The 17,127-nt window shown below is 49.3% G+C and overlaps 1 protein-coding gene across 2 annotated transcripts in view; it reads left to right on the forward strand.

Moving 5' to 3' along the window:
- LOC119433272 (rho GTPase-activating protein 45-like) overlaps positions 1–17,127 on the forward strand; it is a 248,965-nt gene that overhangs the window by 82,659 nt on the left and 149,179 nt on the right. Inside the window, exon 1 of one of the 2 annotated variants that reach the window (XM_049658782.1) lies at positions 1,854–2,131. The exons of the other annotated variant lie outside the window; for it this stretch is intronic. Coding sequence (XP_049514739.1) covers positions 1,928–2,131 — 204 coding nt within the window. The 5' untranslated portion in view covers positions 1,854–1,927. Of the gene's footprint in view, positions 1–1,853; positions 2,132–17,127 lie in introns of those variants that run through there. 2 annotated transcript variants of the gene reach the window in all.

Raw genomic sequence — 17,127 nt, forward strand, 5'->3', positions numbered from 1 at the left:
CAAAACCAGGATCTGATTGTGAGACACGACATACGTGGGGAACTTCGGATTATTTTGGTCATCAGGCAACCTTTAGCATGGCCCCAATGCACGCGACACGGGCGTGTTTGCATTTCGTCTTCATCGAAACGCGGCCGCCGCGGCCGGGATTCGATCCTGCAACCTTGTGCTTAGCAGCGCGACACCATAGCCACTAAGCCACAGCGGGGGGTAGTATCGGAGATAGAGAGAGTGAAGACGTGGTGAAAGCTTGCACGCGCGCGGACTCGCAGTCAGTCGACCTTGAAAAGTGCAAGAGAGAGAGAGTCGAGGAGAGGAAAAGTGGGTAGGTCAACGAGACGAATGTCCGGTTTGCTACCCTACACGGGGTCAGTGGGTAGAGGGAAAAGAGGGAGAGAGTGAACGCTGCGTGCACGCGGGAGGAGACACGGGAAGGCCTGTGGTGCGGTCAAGTGGAGTGAAACAGCGCATGTACAGTGGACGATCGTCAACTCGTCCCGACGCGTTGTAGAGCGATTGTTTTTGTTGGACAAACCGAGGACAGCACAATAATCGCTCTGTCAGTTAGTCTGCGATCTTGTAGCGATGCCTTCCGCTCGATTCTACGCCACTCTTGCCATCCGCCGTTCACGGTCGACCGGATCTATCGATGATAACGCGGTTGGAGCGTCACTCTGAACACTGACGGTGCGCGGAAAGAAATCGCATCGAAAACGGCATCGCTACGAAATCGTGGCTCTAAAGAAGAATGTGGTTATAACGGCCAGGCTTGTGCGCAAAGGGAGGTGGGGGAGGGTCGGCTGTGAGCTGAGCTCTCTCGTTCTCGGGGACCTGGTGGGCTCCAGCCCCTCCTACCTGCCCGCTTCTGGAGCCCCGAGAGTACTCGGTATATTATAAGGCTGAAAAGGGCAGGTTGATATACGAGGCTGGTCTCCGATTGAAGGCGGATGTGAACCTTGGCCTCGCGGAGATCGCTTGGCCTCGTTGAGTGAGACTGTATATACACATCGATCTCGGCGGTCGGGTGAAGAACGTACGTCAGTTTCTGCGGCACGGAATTCGGCCGTGCTGGGATTACGGAGCGATAGCTCGCGCGTCAACGTAGCGAGTTCGAATCCAACAGAGCGACGGATACGATTCCGCAGACATGCTAACGACCATGGTCCAACCCCTCCTTCTTCGCCTCGGCCCTCGCGAAGCGAAGAATGCCGATGACCGCGAGACGGCCGCCGCTACGGCGAGGATACACCCGAAGGGAAGGCGTGTCGACCTTGCCACGGCGTTCGCCACCTGTGGCGGCGTCGCTGTCGTCTTTTTGGCGGCCCGTGCTCCTCCGACAGAGGGTCCCGCGTGGATCGATGGCCGCGGCCACCGAAATATCCTTGCCCCCTCCCTCCGCGCGCACATCCCGACGGCGGCAGCGCTGGCGCGGGAGCGCGCGCGGATCGAAGCGCCGACGGGGCCATCGCCGCAGGTGAGCGCGCTCACACACTGCACACGGTCGTCGTCGTTGCCGGGCGCGCGCAGGTGTGTGGTCGTGAATGTGGTGCGTGCCGGCGGGTGGCTGGCAACCGGCGCAGCAGCAGCAGCAGCAATCAGCGCGCCGCAGACACACCGTCGTCCCCGCCCGCCAATCTGTGCCGAACGGCAGCGGAGTCGCGTGTCCGCCGTGTTTCCGAGCGTGCCCGCTGCGAGTGAGTGGTCGGAGGCCCGCTCGTCGTGGCCCCGGCGGTCGCCGCCGCCGCGTGGTTTCGTTTCCGTTCCGGCGGAGGCGGCGCCCGACGTCCTCGGCGCCGTGCTTTCGGAGAAGATGGCGGGTGCCCGCTCCGTGGGCCGCTTGCGCGCGCGGGCGCCTACCTGTTGATTCGGCGTCCCTCGCCCACCCGAAACTCTTCGCGTCGTCGTCCGCCGCCCGCCCACTCCGACCATGAGCGGGGGAGGCGGCGGCGGGGGGCGTCGCGCTGCCAAGAGCGGCGGCTCGGCCGTCGAGCCGCGAGGCGCGGGCGGCCGACGCGCCAGCCTGCCCTATCGCAACGTGGTGGACTTGGCCAAGGCGCTCTGCAAGACGTGTCGCCAGAGGAGGGCCAGCTACGCGGCCGGAGTGGTCATCGCGCTGCCCGGCATCATCCAGGTACTCCTCCTCCTCCTCTCCTTCCTCCTTTCCCCTTACGCGCGTTCTCGCGCGCGCCGGATTAATCGCGGCTCATCGCAGCGCGCCTTTTTCGAGCCTTTTTTTTCCTGCACCGCGATGTTCCGTGCAGCTGCCGCTACGCGCTTAGCTCCACTTCGATCGCCCTCGTCTGGCGTGCGTGCCCGTCTGACGTGCTCCTCCCAGGCTGGAGATTTTTTTTTTTTTTTTTTTTTGGCGACATTTCGCGGTCGGGAGCGGAGGTCCGGTGGTCGCAGAATTTGTCACACTGCTTCCGGCTGCGCGTCAATCGCTAGACGCTGGAAGTGTAACGCGTCAAGTGTCAGAGCTCCGCCCGATGTCAGTCTCACGCGGGCCGTATTCCTAGGAGGGAGTGATGCGCGTCGCGCTCTTTCGTAATGTGCAGGTTTTCTACATCGCATATAATTACGGGGCACAACGCTAAGCGTTCTGAAATGGACGCGCGCAGGAAACGGTGATTCCGCCGGGGTGCCGTACGATTGCGTCGAGACACACGTCGTCACACGTCGCCGTATTTGCACGAAGGCACTTTCGCGAGTTATTGTGCCACAGAGGTGAGCACAATGCTGCGCTCGATGCGAAAGCTGTCAACGATTGCGCGGTTTCACTCCGATGGTACGTGAGCAGGCATGTGACGTGCGGGTTTGTGTTGTTGCTTTCCTGTCAGATCATCGCGTCGTCAGGGGCACATACCGTTGCCTGCTCACGCTGGAGTGAATGAACGCTGCCTCACGCCGTTTCAGCTTCGTTTCTCAATTGTTCGCGCTCTCCTCTGTTCTTACGTCCGTACCGAAATTTACGATACCATATCGGTAGCGTTGTTAATTTTTTTTCTTGAATATAACAATAGTGACAAGTGATTAACGCATGTAGATGGATCATATTTTTTTCTTAAACAAGTTATCCCGTATAGCCATGAATAGGAAACGCCGCACTTTTCCGTGCATTCCGGAACGTTGTCAAGTGTCGTCACACCCTAATCACTATATGTGGAATGATCATGAAAACTCAGAGGGCTTTCAGTTTTCGCAAAGAATGAAGATTTGGTTGCTTCTTCTGGGACACGACGCACGCTGCCTCGTATTTCTTTGAGATCTAACTTTCATGACCGCGCACCAGATTTCCTAGGTCGCGACGTCACGCTAAGGCACCGGCATGCTCATATATTTTGTATGGCGAACGCTCGGAGCCATCGTTATGACGTCATTAGCAGCGTAATGAGATGCGCGCGCATCAACATGATGCTATGCGCCAGCGTATATGTGTAGCGCATCAGGAAATCCGAAACGAGCGTCCGAAACGAGCTTGCGCTTGTTTCTTTAGCTAACGTGCCTCGCCCGTGAGCAAAGCAGAGGGAACGCCGGACGTCCCGGTTTTTGTGCTATCCCGCTTGATGCGATGTGCTAGTGGTTTAGCATGAATCACCCATTAATCCGACTTTCCGGATGGTGCATTAAAGGAGTATACCGACACATGTTTGAAGCTCTCACCGTGCGCTTCTCACGTGCGCTTATCACTAAATCCTACCGCGTGCTCAGAACGTGGCGATCACGTGTTGGGCCGACAAGTTGGTCTTCAGTCATGGTTGCGCAATGCTCCCTCCTAGTTTGTTCCTCCATGAAAGTTTTGCTCGAAAGACCGGATCTCTCATCGTGGACGTTATCGTGACGTCTTGACGCACGAGCGAAGTGTGCTGACGTCATGTAGAAACGTTACGAAGTTCCTCGATATAAAAAAAAGAAGAAAAAAGATAAAAACGAACGCTGGGTGCGTTTATTCTGCCTTCGCTAGCTTGTGGCAGCGGCAGAGATCGGAGGAACGCGGAGCAAGTAATGACGTCACGGAACAAACCATGACGTCACGACGCATCCGCATGGTTTAGGTGCCCACCACTGTGCGAAACAGTTACCGCTGTTTTCCTCTTTCTTATATAGCTCCTTCACCTTCCTCCAGAGTTCTAAAGCGGAAACTCGTTCTAGAAACTCGTACTAATTTGAATTATTTAGGGCGCTTTGACGTGTGCCTGGATTTGTTTTTCTGTTGTTTAAAGGGTTATAGTACGTTCATTTTATGCGAGAAAGGACAAGTCGAATATTTAACAGCGGTGCTCCTTTAAGTCACATTTGTTAGGCAACGCCTTTCCTACTTTCCCCCTCTCTCTGGTCCTTACGCCCATTTTACCCCGCTAGGGGTCGTTTACGAGAATACTAAACACCCGTCTACGTGTATACGAGACGCTTAAAAAAATTTATGCGATGCGCTACTGTCACATTTGCGTAAACGCCCCTATAGTTTTCGCTGGAACAGCGTCGGCCTTTCCGTATGACATCGCAGTCGAAGTGGCAAGAGCGTCCCTTATTCCTAAAAGTTGTTGATTCGGTTAGTACGGTTGTTTGGTGCTCACCGCAATCTTTTTCGGGATCGCGTTAGGAAAGGATCTGCGATGTCCATTTCGAAACGCGCGAGAACCAGTGAGCAGATTGAGCGCGCAGAGTATACTGTACGTTATATAAGCACTCCACGTTCTGGAAGCGAGAGCTGTCGGATTCTGATTACAGTGATTCGTAAAAATTATATAGTCGTGAGATTGGACGATGACTTCGACTTTGCTAGTCGGGTGCTTGGGACTGGACATGTTAGCGTGCGTCAGCCCTGCACCGCGCGAGACGTTATGTTAAAGAGATGCCAAGGAGAAAAATTAACATAGGCTATTTTAATAAGTTACGCTTCTACAATACAAAAAAAAAGGGGGGCGGGACACTTACCCTAAGAGTAGAGGCTTGATGATTAACCTATAAAAGATGCAAGAACTAAAGCGGGGCACAACGCCGCTTTGAAATTACCGCACCAGCTAACTGATGTGTCATGTACATCGAGACTGGCTTCTCGAGCATAGGTAAATGCTTATCGGCAAAAAAAAAAAAAATAGAGTTTATTATATTCTAAAGGAGCCAAGGAACAGACGCAGCGAGTTTCGGGAACTTGAACTGCGCCACAGCAGCCCAAATACGACAAACTATACTATGCGTTTTCGTTTGTTTTGTTATGTGATTTTGTTTTGCTTTAGTACACTGAGCTTGTGTTGGGTTGTATTCCTGTTCCCACTCCTGCTTAAGGTCTCCAAAAATGGCCGGCAGTATGTAGCAAATAATAATAATAATAATAATAATAATAATAATAATAATAATAATAATAATAATAATAATAATAATAATAATAATAATAATAAAATAATAATAATATACGAAAGCCTTGATGCCGCACTGACGTACCATGTGCTGAAGCTTCGGCGCGCGATTTCTAGAGAAATTGAAGTTTGACCTTCATTTCCTCTTCGAGTAATGAACGCATCACCGCCATATTAACGACAACGACCGTCGAGTTTTTACATAATACTACGGTCGAACCCAGATATATCGAACCCAGATATAACGAATTATTGTGTATAACGAACAGCAGTAAAATCCCCTAGACAATTTTTGTAATGAAGTTTTTATTTTATATCTATCGAATTACCTATATATCCAACTTTTTTTGTGGTCCCCTTCAGGTTCGATATATCCGGGTTAGACTGTGTAATAGTCTAAAATGATTTGGTATTTCTCAGTAGTGCCCCTTTAATTACAAAAAAAGAAGGATATCGCCAGCTTTCTTTCACGTTCCCGCGCATGCGTGTGAGTGTACGAGTTAGCTAACGGGACGCACGGATGCCTGCCGCCAGCTGCTTTGCGCAGTCGCGCATCGCGCGACTCGCGGCCTTAATGAGTGCGCGGAGGTGCCTCCTTTCCGGCCGGATCGGTGATGATGCTATAGATCGACGCGACTGAATGAGCACGACCGAGACGAACGCTCGCGGAGGCCACGCTCACGTGAGTTGTGGAGACGCGGCGATTGCGTGTCCGCTCCCTTTAAGGTGGGCTTACCCGTACGATCCGGGCTGCCAGATGCTCCGTTCCGTCTCCGTCAGTACGGTAATGCCTAGGCTGAAACACTCGTAGTCCGACCACAGAAACCCTCCGGCGGAGATAAACCTATCGAAAACCTATCGAAAACCTATCGAAAACTCGCGCCTCGTTCACTTAGTATATACCAAAATTGGCGTGGAAGGGTACGAATGTACTCGTATGACTAACATGAATGATAGGTCATGAGATGAATAGCATCACATGCTCGTCAATTGCGTCACGATTAACGATAATAAAATCACGTGTGGCGCAAACGCGCATTGGATATGCGCGTGTGAGCCAGGGACAAGAAAGAAAGAAAGAAAGAAAGAAAGAAAGAAAGAAAGAAAGAAAGAAAGAAAGAAAGAAAGAAAGAAAGAAACAATTCACGTATAGCTCATACCAGGACCACACATTTCATCAGCTGCGCTGGTTTACCATCTCTACGGCGTGCATGGGCGGTGATTTTTTTTTTTCTTTTTTTTTTCTTTTTCGAATGACTCTTTCAGCTTGCTCGTCACTTTAACCGGTGTTCACGAGAAGGGGGAGGAAAAACGTTTGGCGATTTACCTGCCAGAACCACCTTATGTTTAATGAGGCACGCTGTAAAAGGGGGTAGGGGCGTTTTCGGGTTAATTTTGACCACCCGGAGTTTTTGAATGTGCACCCAACGTATGGTATCGGTTTTGCGCTCCGCCCTCGTCGGAATGTGGTTGCTGTGGTTGAAATCGAGCTCCTAATTGACCGGGAGCTCAGCACCGCAGCGTCGTAGCCACTAAGCTTTGCCGCGGCGTGTGGGAGCAGAAGGAGAAGAAATTAACGGGATGCTAACTAGAATAGCGTCTGGTCAGTCCTTTGTATTAGTTTTGCATCAGAGTTCGTCAAGCGAACTCGATCCCAACAAAAGTCGACACAGAAGCGATGCCTCACTACGGTGAAGTCTGGGCGGATGACTGAGTTACAGCGGATGGATTATGTCTGGTTCGCTTTATACGTGCGGTATCGCACTCTGCTAACAATTAAGTGCGTGCGTGCAATGTGGCGAAGGCGCCTCGGAGCGTCTATGCCGGGGAGTGCAGTGCGAACGGCAGTGGTCAAGTGACGCTCGAGCGGTCTTAATTGTCTGCGTAGTCATTCCCACTGATCCCCCAATCAACAGATAACCACATGGTAGGAAATTTCGTGGCGTTTTTGATCTACGTATTGGCGGAATACCGCGATTTCTTAAGTCGACTGGTCTTAGCGCCGTGTCGGAGGACCGACTGCATACGCTGCAAGTCATGCTTTGAGTCACAAAACATGGCCCGTTTACTAGAGCTCGCCGTAACTTCTTTTTTTTTTTTTTTACGTAAAAGCGCTTCGCTGCTTGGCTCCCGCCACTTATGAAGGCGATCCGAGTGATAGCGTGACGATCGCCGAGGCAACGGCAAGTTTTACGTAAGAGAAGCCTCGTGTACACGTGGCCCTGGTACTCTTCCTAAGTATGTGGTTTGTGCCTTGGAGTGTCGTTCTAAAGGAGATTTAACCCTTGTTCTTACATGTTCTTTGTAAAAAAGAGAAACTAAATGAAATTTTATACTTGTCAACGCCTTTGCACTGGCTTTACAGCGTTTTGAAAACAAAACGAAACCATAGGCGTCTCGCCACCTATGCGGATGGCATTGCCAGTACACAAATGTTGCGGTAGAGCGAAATACATTCTGTAAACGCACGGCTTGGGGCCACGGTTAGAATTGCTGGCCGACCTATCACGGCGGATAAACTACGATTCCACAAGTTATCTCGGGCCCCATCGAATACTTCCGTGCCAACGTTTTCACATTATTATGTGAAAATCTGCATTCATTATTGGTCGCATTCTTAGGCGAAAGTATGTGTTATGCGATATTATGTATTGGCTCTCCGTTTGCCTACTGACGATGCCACCCGCACAGATGGCGAAACGTCTGTTTTGTTTTGTATTTGTAGAACGTTGTTGACTACAACCAGTACAAAGAGGTTGACAAGTTTCCCTGGCTTTTGGAACTTTTTTGTCAAGTTTTCTTCCAACAAATTATTGCCGATTATATCCGCATTCAGAAGTACACATTTCATGCGCAGTTTGTGTCTTACAGTCGCCCGAAATAATAATGAAAGACATCTACTCTCAAAAAGAAGCTTTCCGTCAGCACTCAATGTAATAAATGTTAATTATTCAACAAATGCGTAACTGCCAAATAGATTGATGTTAAAGCGAACTAGTGCTTGACAAAGTGTCAAAACTCCTTTCTTCAAGCGACACTCTACTCAGCGCGGCAAAAAACAGAATTGAAAGAAGACAAAATACGTCATAGAGTGGGCAACATGCATTTCATATGAAAACTCATAATCAAATAAGCGCAAGATAGCAAGACACACAAGCAATACTGTTCGTACATTTAAATGCACACAATTTAGACCTGTAAGGCTGTAAAGGGAACGTGTAAGGTTCGGGCGTGATTATCTGAACACATGGTAACTAAGGAAATCGAAATCGTCGAAGGCATGCATCGACGGGTGGGGTTTCAATTTTTGAAACTCGACTCGATGCGGTAGCTTAGAAGCTGTGGGTGTTGCGCTGCTGAGCTCTGGGAGGCGGGTTCGAACCGACAACACCTAGATAACGCAAGGCATGTTAACTCCGATCCATGACGTCATGCTACGTGGCCCGAAATTACCATTGCCAAGGCTGGCGTGACGAAAGCGGTGACGTCGAAATCACCGCCGCTTACTCGGTAGCGCCCCCGTTAGATCAGGCAGTCGAGCCGAGTAGCAGGACGTCATGTATTGGAGTTTAAACAGGCCTTGTGCTATCTAGGTGGTGTTGGATCGTGTACTCGTTTACTTAGATTATATGCACGCAAATCGTAGTTTCGGCACGCAAACCTTTTAATTAATGAAATAATTATTTTGGGCGGTCCTGCTCAATCGAAACGACAAAAAAAAAAAGAAGCCGCGTATACACCAACGTGTATGCAGTGATGGAAGGACATAGGCCAGAGCTCACAGTTGAGTATGCGCAGTAAGCGATAGTTCGCGCTGTTTTAGCCGTTGACTGGCTTCTCTGTGTGACAAAGCCCGTCGCGATGGTGACAAACCCATCAAAGACGAGACGAGGAGGAATCGTTCGGGCAAGAGCTTGTGCTTCACTTCCTTTGCCTCACCCTCTGCCATGAGCTCGGATTTACGAAGCCGTTCGCGCGGACGCAGCTTTGCAGAAAAACAGGCGGCGTCGGCAGATTATCCGGGATTATAGTCCCCCTTTTTCTTCGCAAGGTAACTTCTTACGCCTCCTCTCGACTGTCGAAGCGCCCGTTCACAACGAGCAAAAAAAAAAAAAAAAAAAAAGAATGCCTCGTGTAGCCATGCTGGAAGAAAACGACGTCACTGGGGAAGCGAACTTTGCTTGTTCCCAGTTTGGATTCAGTCACTGGCACACGTGTGCTGTTCCGTCACGCCGTCGTCTTTCCTCAACGTTTCTCCCTCGCTTTCTTCCTCCCTTTTTTTTTTGTTTTTGTTTTAAAAGGATGAAGGTAATCTTGCAGTTCTCTTTTTGTCAGATGTAATATGGGATCTACGTATTGTCTATCGAATTTGCCTCCAGTATTGATGCCTGTGTTAAGTCATGCTCAGTTCCACCGCTACGAAAAAGAAAAAGAAAAGAAGAAATAATAATTGCATTCGGGCGTGTTACGTGCCAAAACCACGCTGTGATTGTGAGGCACGATGTAGTGGGAGGTCTCTTTTTTAAAGTAGAACAAAATTAAGTGCACGGGTCTTTTTGCATTTCGCCTCCATCGAGGTGCGGCTGTCGCGGCTGGGAATCGAACCCGAAACCTTGTGCTCAGCAGCGCAAAATACCATAGCCACTGGGCTAGCGTGGCGAGTCCAATGTTTCCCCTATTGCCTTTTGTTTTTCCTTTTTTATTTTTTTATTTTGTCTTTTCGTACATTTCCTTGGAGTTTATTTTTGATGATTGGGATGGCCGGCCTTCCTGTGGCAGATTTTTCCCGTGTTCTCATCATTTAATAAGCAACCAAAGCATTATTGAATCCGTCGAAAAAAAATGTTTTATGCTTCACGAATCCATTTATTCGTTGTGGACTTCCACTGAACTAATTTCGTTGCCAACGTCCAAGTTTCTGGAGGATGTGCTGGACACATTGATATTTTTTAATTAAATAATTTTACGTATTCGTACATTAAAGGAATGCCCGGCAAGATTCAGAAGAAAAATGAAAATATTTGCCGCCTTACGGAGCCTGCATGCTCTGCTGTTGCACTTGGACAGCAGATGATCCATCGAAGCAGGAGCGAAGAAAAAAAATGTCTGAAAGAAAGCAATATCGGACAGTGGGAATGATACAGTGCGTATTATAGCATGCTAATACATTTGCTGGTGAATTGGATTGAACTACGAAACTGCGGCATCCGGTATTAAAACAGCTCGCGGCGACAAGATTCTAGGAAGCTCTACGGCTACAAGGAAACCCGTAATATATCAGTGTTGCCATACCCAGGGTCCCAGCACTAGGAGTTGTCGATCCGTTCGGGTTCGCTCTGCGATTTGCGAGCCCTCTGGTTAGTCCATAAGGACTGCCTCGGAAAGGCTTTGCTCCCGGTCAGGTTAGACCTACGGCGCAAAAGCGAATTTTTCTTCAGCTGCGAAGCTTTATTTTCGAAGAAACCCGCATGTTGTTATTTTGTTTTGGTTTTTTTTTTTCTTTTATTTTGCGGACGACAAATTTCCCTTTCATGAACCATCCGCCAGCTGGCGGGTTTCCACAGAACTGATTTGCGAAGCACTACGGCCTCGTCAACTTGAAGGCCTTCGCATAAGGGAAATTCCTCGGGGTTGGGGGAATCGAACCAGCGTCACTGCAGCTATTCGGCTGGCTTCTTCAGTAACCAGGAAGTCGGGAGATGGCATGGCTCTGGTGAATTTACCGACAGTGGTTGAAAAATGAAATACGATGCACGACTGGACGACTAGGTGCATTAGTAATCCATTACGTTGAGCAGACCAGCGCGCGTTAAAATGGAGCAAATACAGTGGAAGCGACTTGTAAACACGAAACGCTGGAAATCCCTGTCGCTTTCTTCGTACTCTTCCTTTTCGAATGCGTGCTATTCCGCTGAAAGTATACGGTGGAACACTTTAACCAAACGCTCTTTTTTTTTTTTTTTTGCGAGAAAGTTGTGGTGCCTTCTTGGAGCCCCGATACACAAGACAATTTCACAACGAAACAGCTTGAGAAGCTAAGGACCGCTCGACGAGCGATGAAACGAAATCGTAACGTAAGAGACAGGAAGACAGCGGTGCGGATTAGGAAGCGAACAGGGATAGGCTGATGTTGTGGTTGACATTTAGAGGAAGAAATGGAGCTGGACAGGCCACGTAATGCGTACAGCATGTATCCAGTGGTCAGTCAGAGTTACATAACGGGTGGCAAGACAAGGGACGCGTATAATTGCGGACGGCAGCGGACAATATGTTGATGATATCGGGAATGTTGCAGGCACGGGGCAGTGCCAGCTGGCGCAAGACAGCGGCAGTCGGAGATCGCTGTTCTGTAGTGGACATAACAATTCGATGACGATGACTTCGACGCGGCCTCGCAATCGTTCACGCCGCGCTGCATGGACGCCCGGCTATGTACGAGCACATTAGCGACGTTTAGAAGACAACGTCGACGCAAAAGGTCGCGACTGTCGACAAGGTCAATCTGTTGTTGTACGCTGCATATAGTGTATATATAAACGCGTTGCAGCAGCGGAGTAGCAGCGCGTTTGTGCGTAGTAGTAGTAGTAGTAGTATAACGTTTATTAAAAAAAAAGAATTAAATCCAGGTCCAGTGGGTGGGTCCCTCAGTCCAGGGCCCCACTGGCGATAGCGGCACGCCGGGCTTGGTCGAGAAGGGCCAGTTGGTCCTCCCGCACCGTGCTGGCTAGCCACACCTCCCACTGCCTACTTTTGCAGTTTTGCCCCAAAAGGGGTGATTGGATTTTTTGTGGCCGATTCTGGCACGACCATGTGATATGGTCAAGAGATGGCCGCCCCCCGCACCAAGGGCAAGTGTTGGGGTACCGGGTGGGGTGTATGTGGTGTAGTAGGATTAGGTGTGGGTATGTACGGGTTTGTAGTCGGCGCCAGTCCCGCATTTGCGCTGAGTCCAAGGATGGGTCTGGAAAGCTATACCGTTGCCTTCCTCGTCTCTGTGCCTCCAAGATATCTTTTATTGTGATCGGAGATTCTACGAGAGTGCGTTCCGTCGCTCGGATGCTATATTCTCGAGCGAGGCGGTCCGCCCTCTCGTTACCCGTCACTCCGGCGTGCGCCGGACACCACGTAATAGCGTGGTGTTCCGTGAGATTTCGTCCTAGGATTTTCATTGCGAGTTTGGGCAGGGTGCCTGTCATGAAAAGGCGACATGCCGACTGCGAGTCGGTTAGTATTAAAGCAGAACGTGCTCTATATTCAGCGTCACGTATAGCCAGAGCCACCGCGGTAGCCTCTGCTGTGGCCACTGACTCTGTCCTGACTGTCGCGGAAATAGTAGTTTGAGCGTTTGTGGCTACCACAGTGAAAGTTTTGCTATCTTGTTTACACGCGTCCGTGTAATAAACCTCCGGATTTCTACCAAACCTGCGTTCGAGTGTCCTGGCCCGTGCAAGGCGCCGTTGTCTGTGGTATTTCTCGCTCATGTTTTTAGGGATTGGGGACACCGAGATCTTAGCTCGTATGTCCGGTGGGAGGAGTTCTGTTTGGTCGTTGCAATGTGCCGGTCTGAGTGGATAACCTAATCGACGGAGAAGTGTTCGACCTTGCTCCGTGGCATTGAGCCTTTCTCGTTGTGCGATCAGTGTTGCAGCCACGAGTTCCTCAAAAGTGTTGCTAATACCCATTGCTTCAAAAAAGGTCGTGCTAGTGCTGATCGGTAGACCAAGCGCCGCCTTATAAGCTGTGCGTATCAGGGCGTTTATTTTAGTTTCCTCTGAGTTTGATACTTTTTGGAAAGGAAGGCCGAAGGTTACACGGCTTATGATAAATGCCTGCACGAGCCTTATCGTCTCTTCTTCCTTGAAGCCTTTTCTGTTTCTTGCTACTCTGTTTATCATCCTAGACACACTGTTAACGGTTTTCCGGAGATTTGCGATCGTGTGCCCTACTGCTCCATTTTCCTGTATCCATAGTCCGAGTATACGAGCTTTAGATACCTCCTTTATTGTTTGACCTCCAAGAGCAAGCTTTATCGGAAGTCTATCGTCCTTTCGTGTATAAGGCGCTCTTACTCGGATTAGTTCGGACTTCTCCGGGGCGCAACTCATACCAGCTTTTGCCACATGTTCCTCTACAATGCTAATTGCCTTCTGGAGGGTTTCCTGACGTTCCCCTAAAGATCCCTTTGCGGTCCAGAGAGTTACGTCGTCCGCGTAAATCGCATGTCCTAAGTTTGGGATCCGTTGTAGTTTCACTGCTAACCCTTTCAACCCTATATTAAAGAGAAGCGGCGAAAGAATTGAACCTTGCGGCGTTCCTCTTTTGGGGGTCTGTAGAACGCCTGAGCGGGTGGATCCTAGCCCTATCGTGGCTGTGCGTTCGTCTAGAAAGGATTTTATGTATTCATAAGTCCGCTGTCCGCAGTGCATGTTCGATAGTTCCGTTAAAATGCTCTCGTGCGAGATGGTATCGAAAGCTTTTTTGATATCTAATGCCACTATGAATCTGTCTGCATTTCCTCTCTCTGGGTTTAATATTTCTTCTTTGAGCAGGAGAAACACGTCCTGTACCGACATATGCTGTCTAAAGCCGAACATAGTTTCCGGGAAAAGGTTGCTGTTTTCTATGTACCTAGTGAGTCTCATCTGTATAACCTTTTCAAAAAGCTTACCCAGACATGAGGTAAGGGATATGGGTCGGAGATTTTTTATGTCCCTCGGTTTCCCTGGTTTCGGTATTAGAATTATCTCTGCATGCCTCCATGCCTGTGGGATTTGACCTCCTTCAGTCCATACATGTTTGTTAAAGAGATCTGTTAGCCCTGTCAAAGCATTGAGGCTAAGATTGCGAATCATGGCGTTTGTTATTTTGTCCGGTCCAGGCGCCGTATTTTTCTTGAAAGTTTGCGCTGCCGCGAAAACCTCTGCCACCGATATAGAGGCATCTAGCTCCTCATTGCTCCTTCCTGAATATGTGGGAGTATCATCATTTTGCGTGGATTTTGCTCCTATATATATGTCTTCTAGGGTGTCTAGGAGATGTGTGTCAGCGTCTCGAAATTCGCATTCAAGTAATCGAAGAGCTCGGTTCGTCGCTGTTTTTGTATTTGCAGGATCTATCATGCTTCTCAAAATGGCCCATGTCTTTTTTGTGTGTAGGGTTCCATGTAGAGATTCACAGAATTGGTGCCAATTATTGTTTTCTAATGTTTGTGCATAAGCATTAGCCTCCTGTGTTAGTTGTGCTATGCGTATTTTAAGCTTTCTATTCAATCTTTGTCTTTTCCATCGTCTCGTCAGGCTTCTGCGTGCTTCCCATAAATGTATGAGGCGGCTGTCTACCGCTGTTATATCCGATGTTGTAGCGATCTCCCTCGTTGATCTTCCGTGCGTTTCGCGTATTTGTTCCACCCAGGTTTCAATATCTTCTGTGAATATGAGCTGCTCTTGTTTATCTCGATATACAGTCCAGTCTGTAATGCAAGCCCTCCCTAGGGAGCGACGGATTTTTGGGGAATTGAGACCTATCGAGATAATGTTATGGTCACTACCCAAATTTTCCTCCAAATTTGTCCACCGGGTCTCCCCTGGATGGCTCGAGAAAGCTAGATCTGGGGTTGTATCCGCCGCTACACTGTTGCCTAAACGTGTGTAACAACCCGTTATTGTGATGAGTTCTAGCCCGTATCGATCTGTTGTCTCGACTAGTGATTTTCCCTTCACTGAGTCTTTGTTGTAACCCCAGGCGGAGTGTGGTGCATTGAAGTCACCAACCACTAGCAGCTTGTCTTTTCGCTCCATGTCTGATATTGCATAAATTATTAGGGTATCGAAGCATGGTGCTCGCTCTCTAGGAGCACTGTATATATTTACGATTACCGTCTTTGCTTTATTTCTTTTGCATGGCCACACCGTTAGTATTTGATGCTGTGTGTCGTGCTGTGGCATATACGTGACGCTGAGGGCCAGGTCTTTTCTCGCAAAGGTGGCGACCCTAGGATAATCAGGATTGGAATATGTCTCGTATCCCTTTAGTTTTTGTGTGATTTGCCCGATTTCTTGTAGGCATATAATGTCGGGTAGGACTGGCGCTGACTGTATATATTGTGCAAGGGCAGCATGTTTGTTACGTAACGTACGGCAATTCCACTGCCATACCTCAAGGTTTTCAGTGTTTCTATGTGTCGTGTTAGCCATGAATGGTACTATCGCTATCCGTCGTCTCTATCACTTTAGGGCGACGGCTAGGAGCTCCTGGGCTATCATTAATGCGTTTTCGTGTGGTTACTTTGATGGAACTTAGCGAGTCGTCTACGTGTCTCTTAAGAGCATGCAATTCTGCGAACATTATCTGTACTTGATGTGCGATTGTTTCCAGCTGCTTGCCCATGGGCTCTTCTGGTGTTGGTATGGGTTTAATAACCTGTGTTGTAGACGCTTCTTTTGTTTTGTTTGCGAGGTCGTGTATTGTTTGCTTAAGGGCAGCCATCTCTTTCTTCAATTCTGCCAGACTGGCTTTTAGTGATCGATTTTCTTCTATGAGTTTCTGATCCGCTACCGATTTGTGATTGGTCTGATGTTGCGCAGTGGGAGCTGCAACTTGTGCCCAGCTTACCTTTGGTGCCGCCATTTGTGGTTGGCCAATGGTTTCCCTGGACTGAGGGTGTTGAGGTGTTGCGTTCTTCAGCTTGGACTTCACTGGTCCCCGCCCGGTTTCTTGACGGTGTACTTCCGGAAAATTTTCCTGGTCGAAGGGAATGGATCCTTCCGTGGTATACCCTTGCTCTTCTTCCTCCGACTCGAACCACCTGTGTTTACTCTTGAGTATACGTTCCTTTGATGGCATCCGTGCTTGGCGTCCGGACGATGGTTCTGGTCGGCGAACCTGTTTTAGACGCTTTCTGCAGCTTCGGTCGCCCGTTAGGTGGGCTTCACCACATGAGGCACACTTCGGGTTACATTCATGTCCGTCTGCAGGATCTTCCGTTCCACAAATCCTACACACACACAGTTCAGGTTGTGGGCACACATCAGTTCTGTGACCCACTCTTTGACATGTTTTGCAGACTTGCACTGTATTTCGAAACGGATAGCAGGCCATTTCGCCTCCCTCGTAGTACACATATCTTGGTACTAGGTTTCCGAAAAATACAATGACGGCACTCTTACTGTCCCCCAGCATTCGTGCGTGAGCGACTTCCACATTTAGCGTGCGCACTCTGATTTTCGATTTAAGGACGTCTGATGGCGTATGTGGGGTGAGTCCGTGGATTACCCCCCGAACTGCTCCGTCCCCCAGAGCTACATACGCTTTCACCGCATGGGGTTTTCCATTTATCTTGAGTGATGTAATCTGGCGCAATGTGTTTGCGACTTCCTTCTCTGGGGTTGAGACAATTACAATGTTCGATCCAGGCTTAATACGTAGCAGAAACTGCTCACCTTGGATCTTTTCATCGCAAGCCTCTATAATCGCACGGGCCATCACGGGAGTTGTAATTGCTCGAAGCGGGAGTCCTTGATGCGGTCTCACAATCACCTTGAAATCGTCCTTTGGTAAGGGTGGTAGTTTCTTCCCGTTGCGTCTCGGGCGAAACTTTGGCTTGTCTGCGTTCTTCGGAGAGTCGTTCTTCTGGTGCTCCTGCGCACGTTCTCTCCGTTGCATTTTTCTTTCCCTGATGGACACAACCGTGGTCCATCCCTCTTGGGCGTCTTGAATGCGTTTGTCGGTCGTATTCTCACCGTTGTTGATGGTGGACGGTGCTGGGCTTATC

Source organism: Dermacentor silvarum, chromosome 11 (assembly GCF_013339745.2).
Source record: "Dermacentor silvarum isolate Dsil-2018 chromosome 11, BIME_Dsil_1.4, whole genome shotgun sequence".
Taxonomy (NCBI): domain Eukaryota; kingdom Metazoa; phylum Arthropoda; class Arachnida; order Ixodida; family Ixodidae; genus Dermacentor; species Dermacentor silvarum.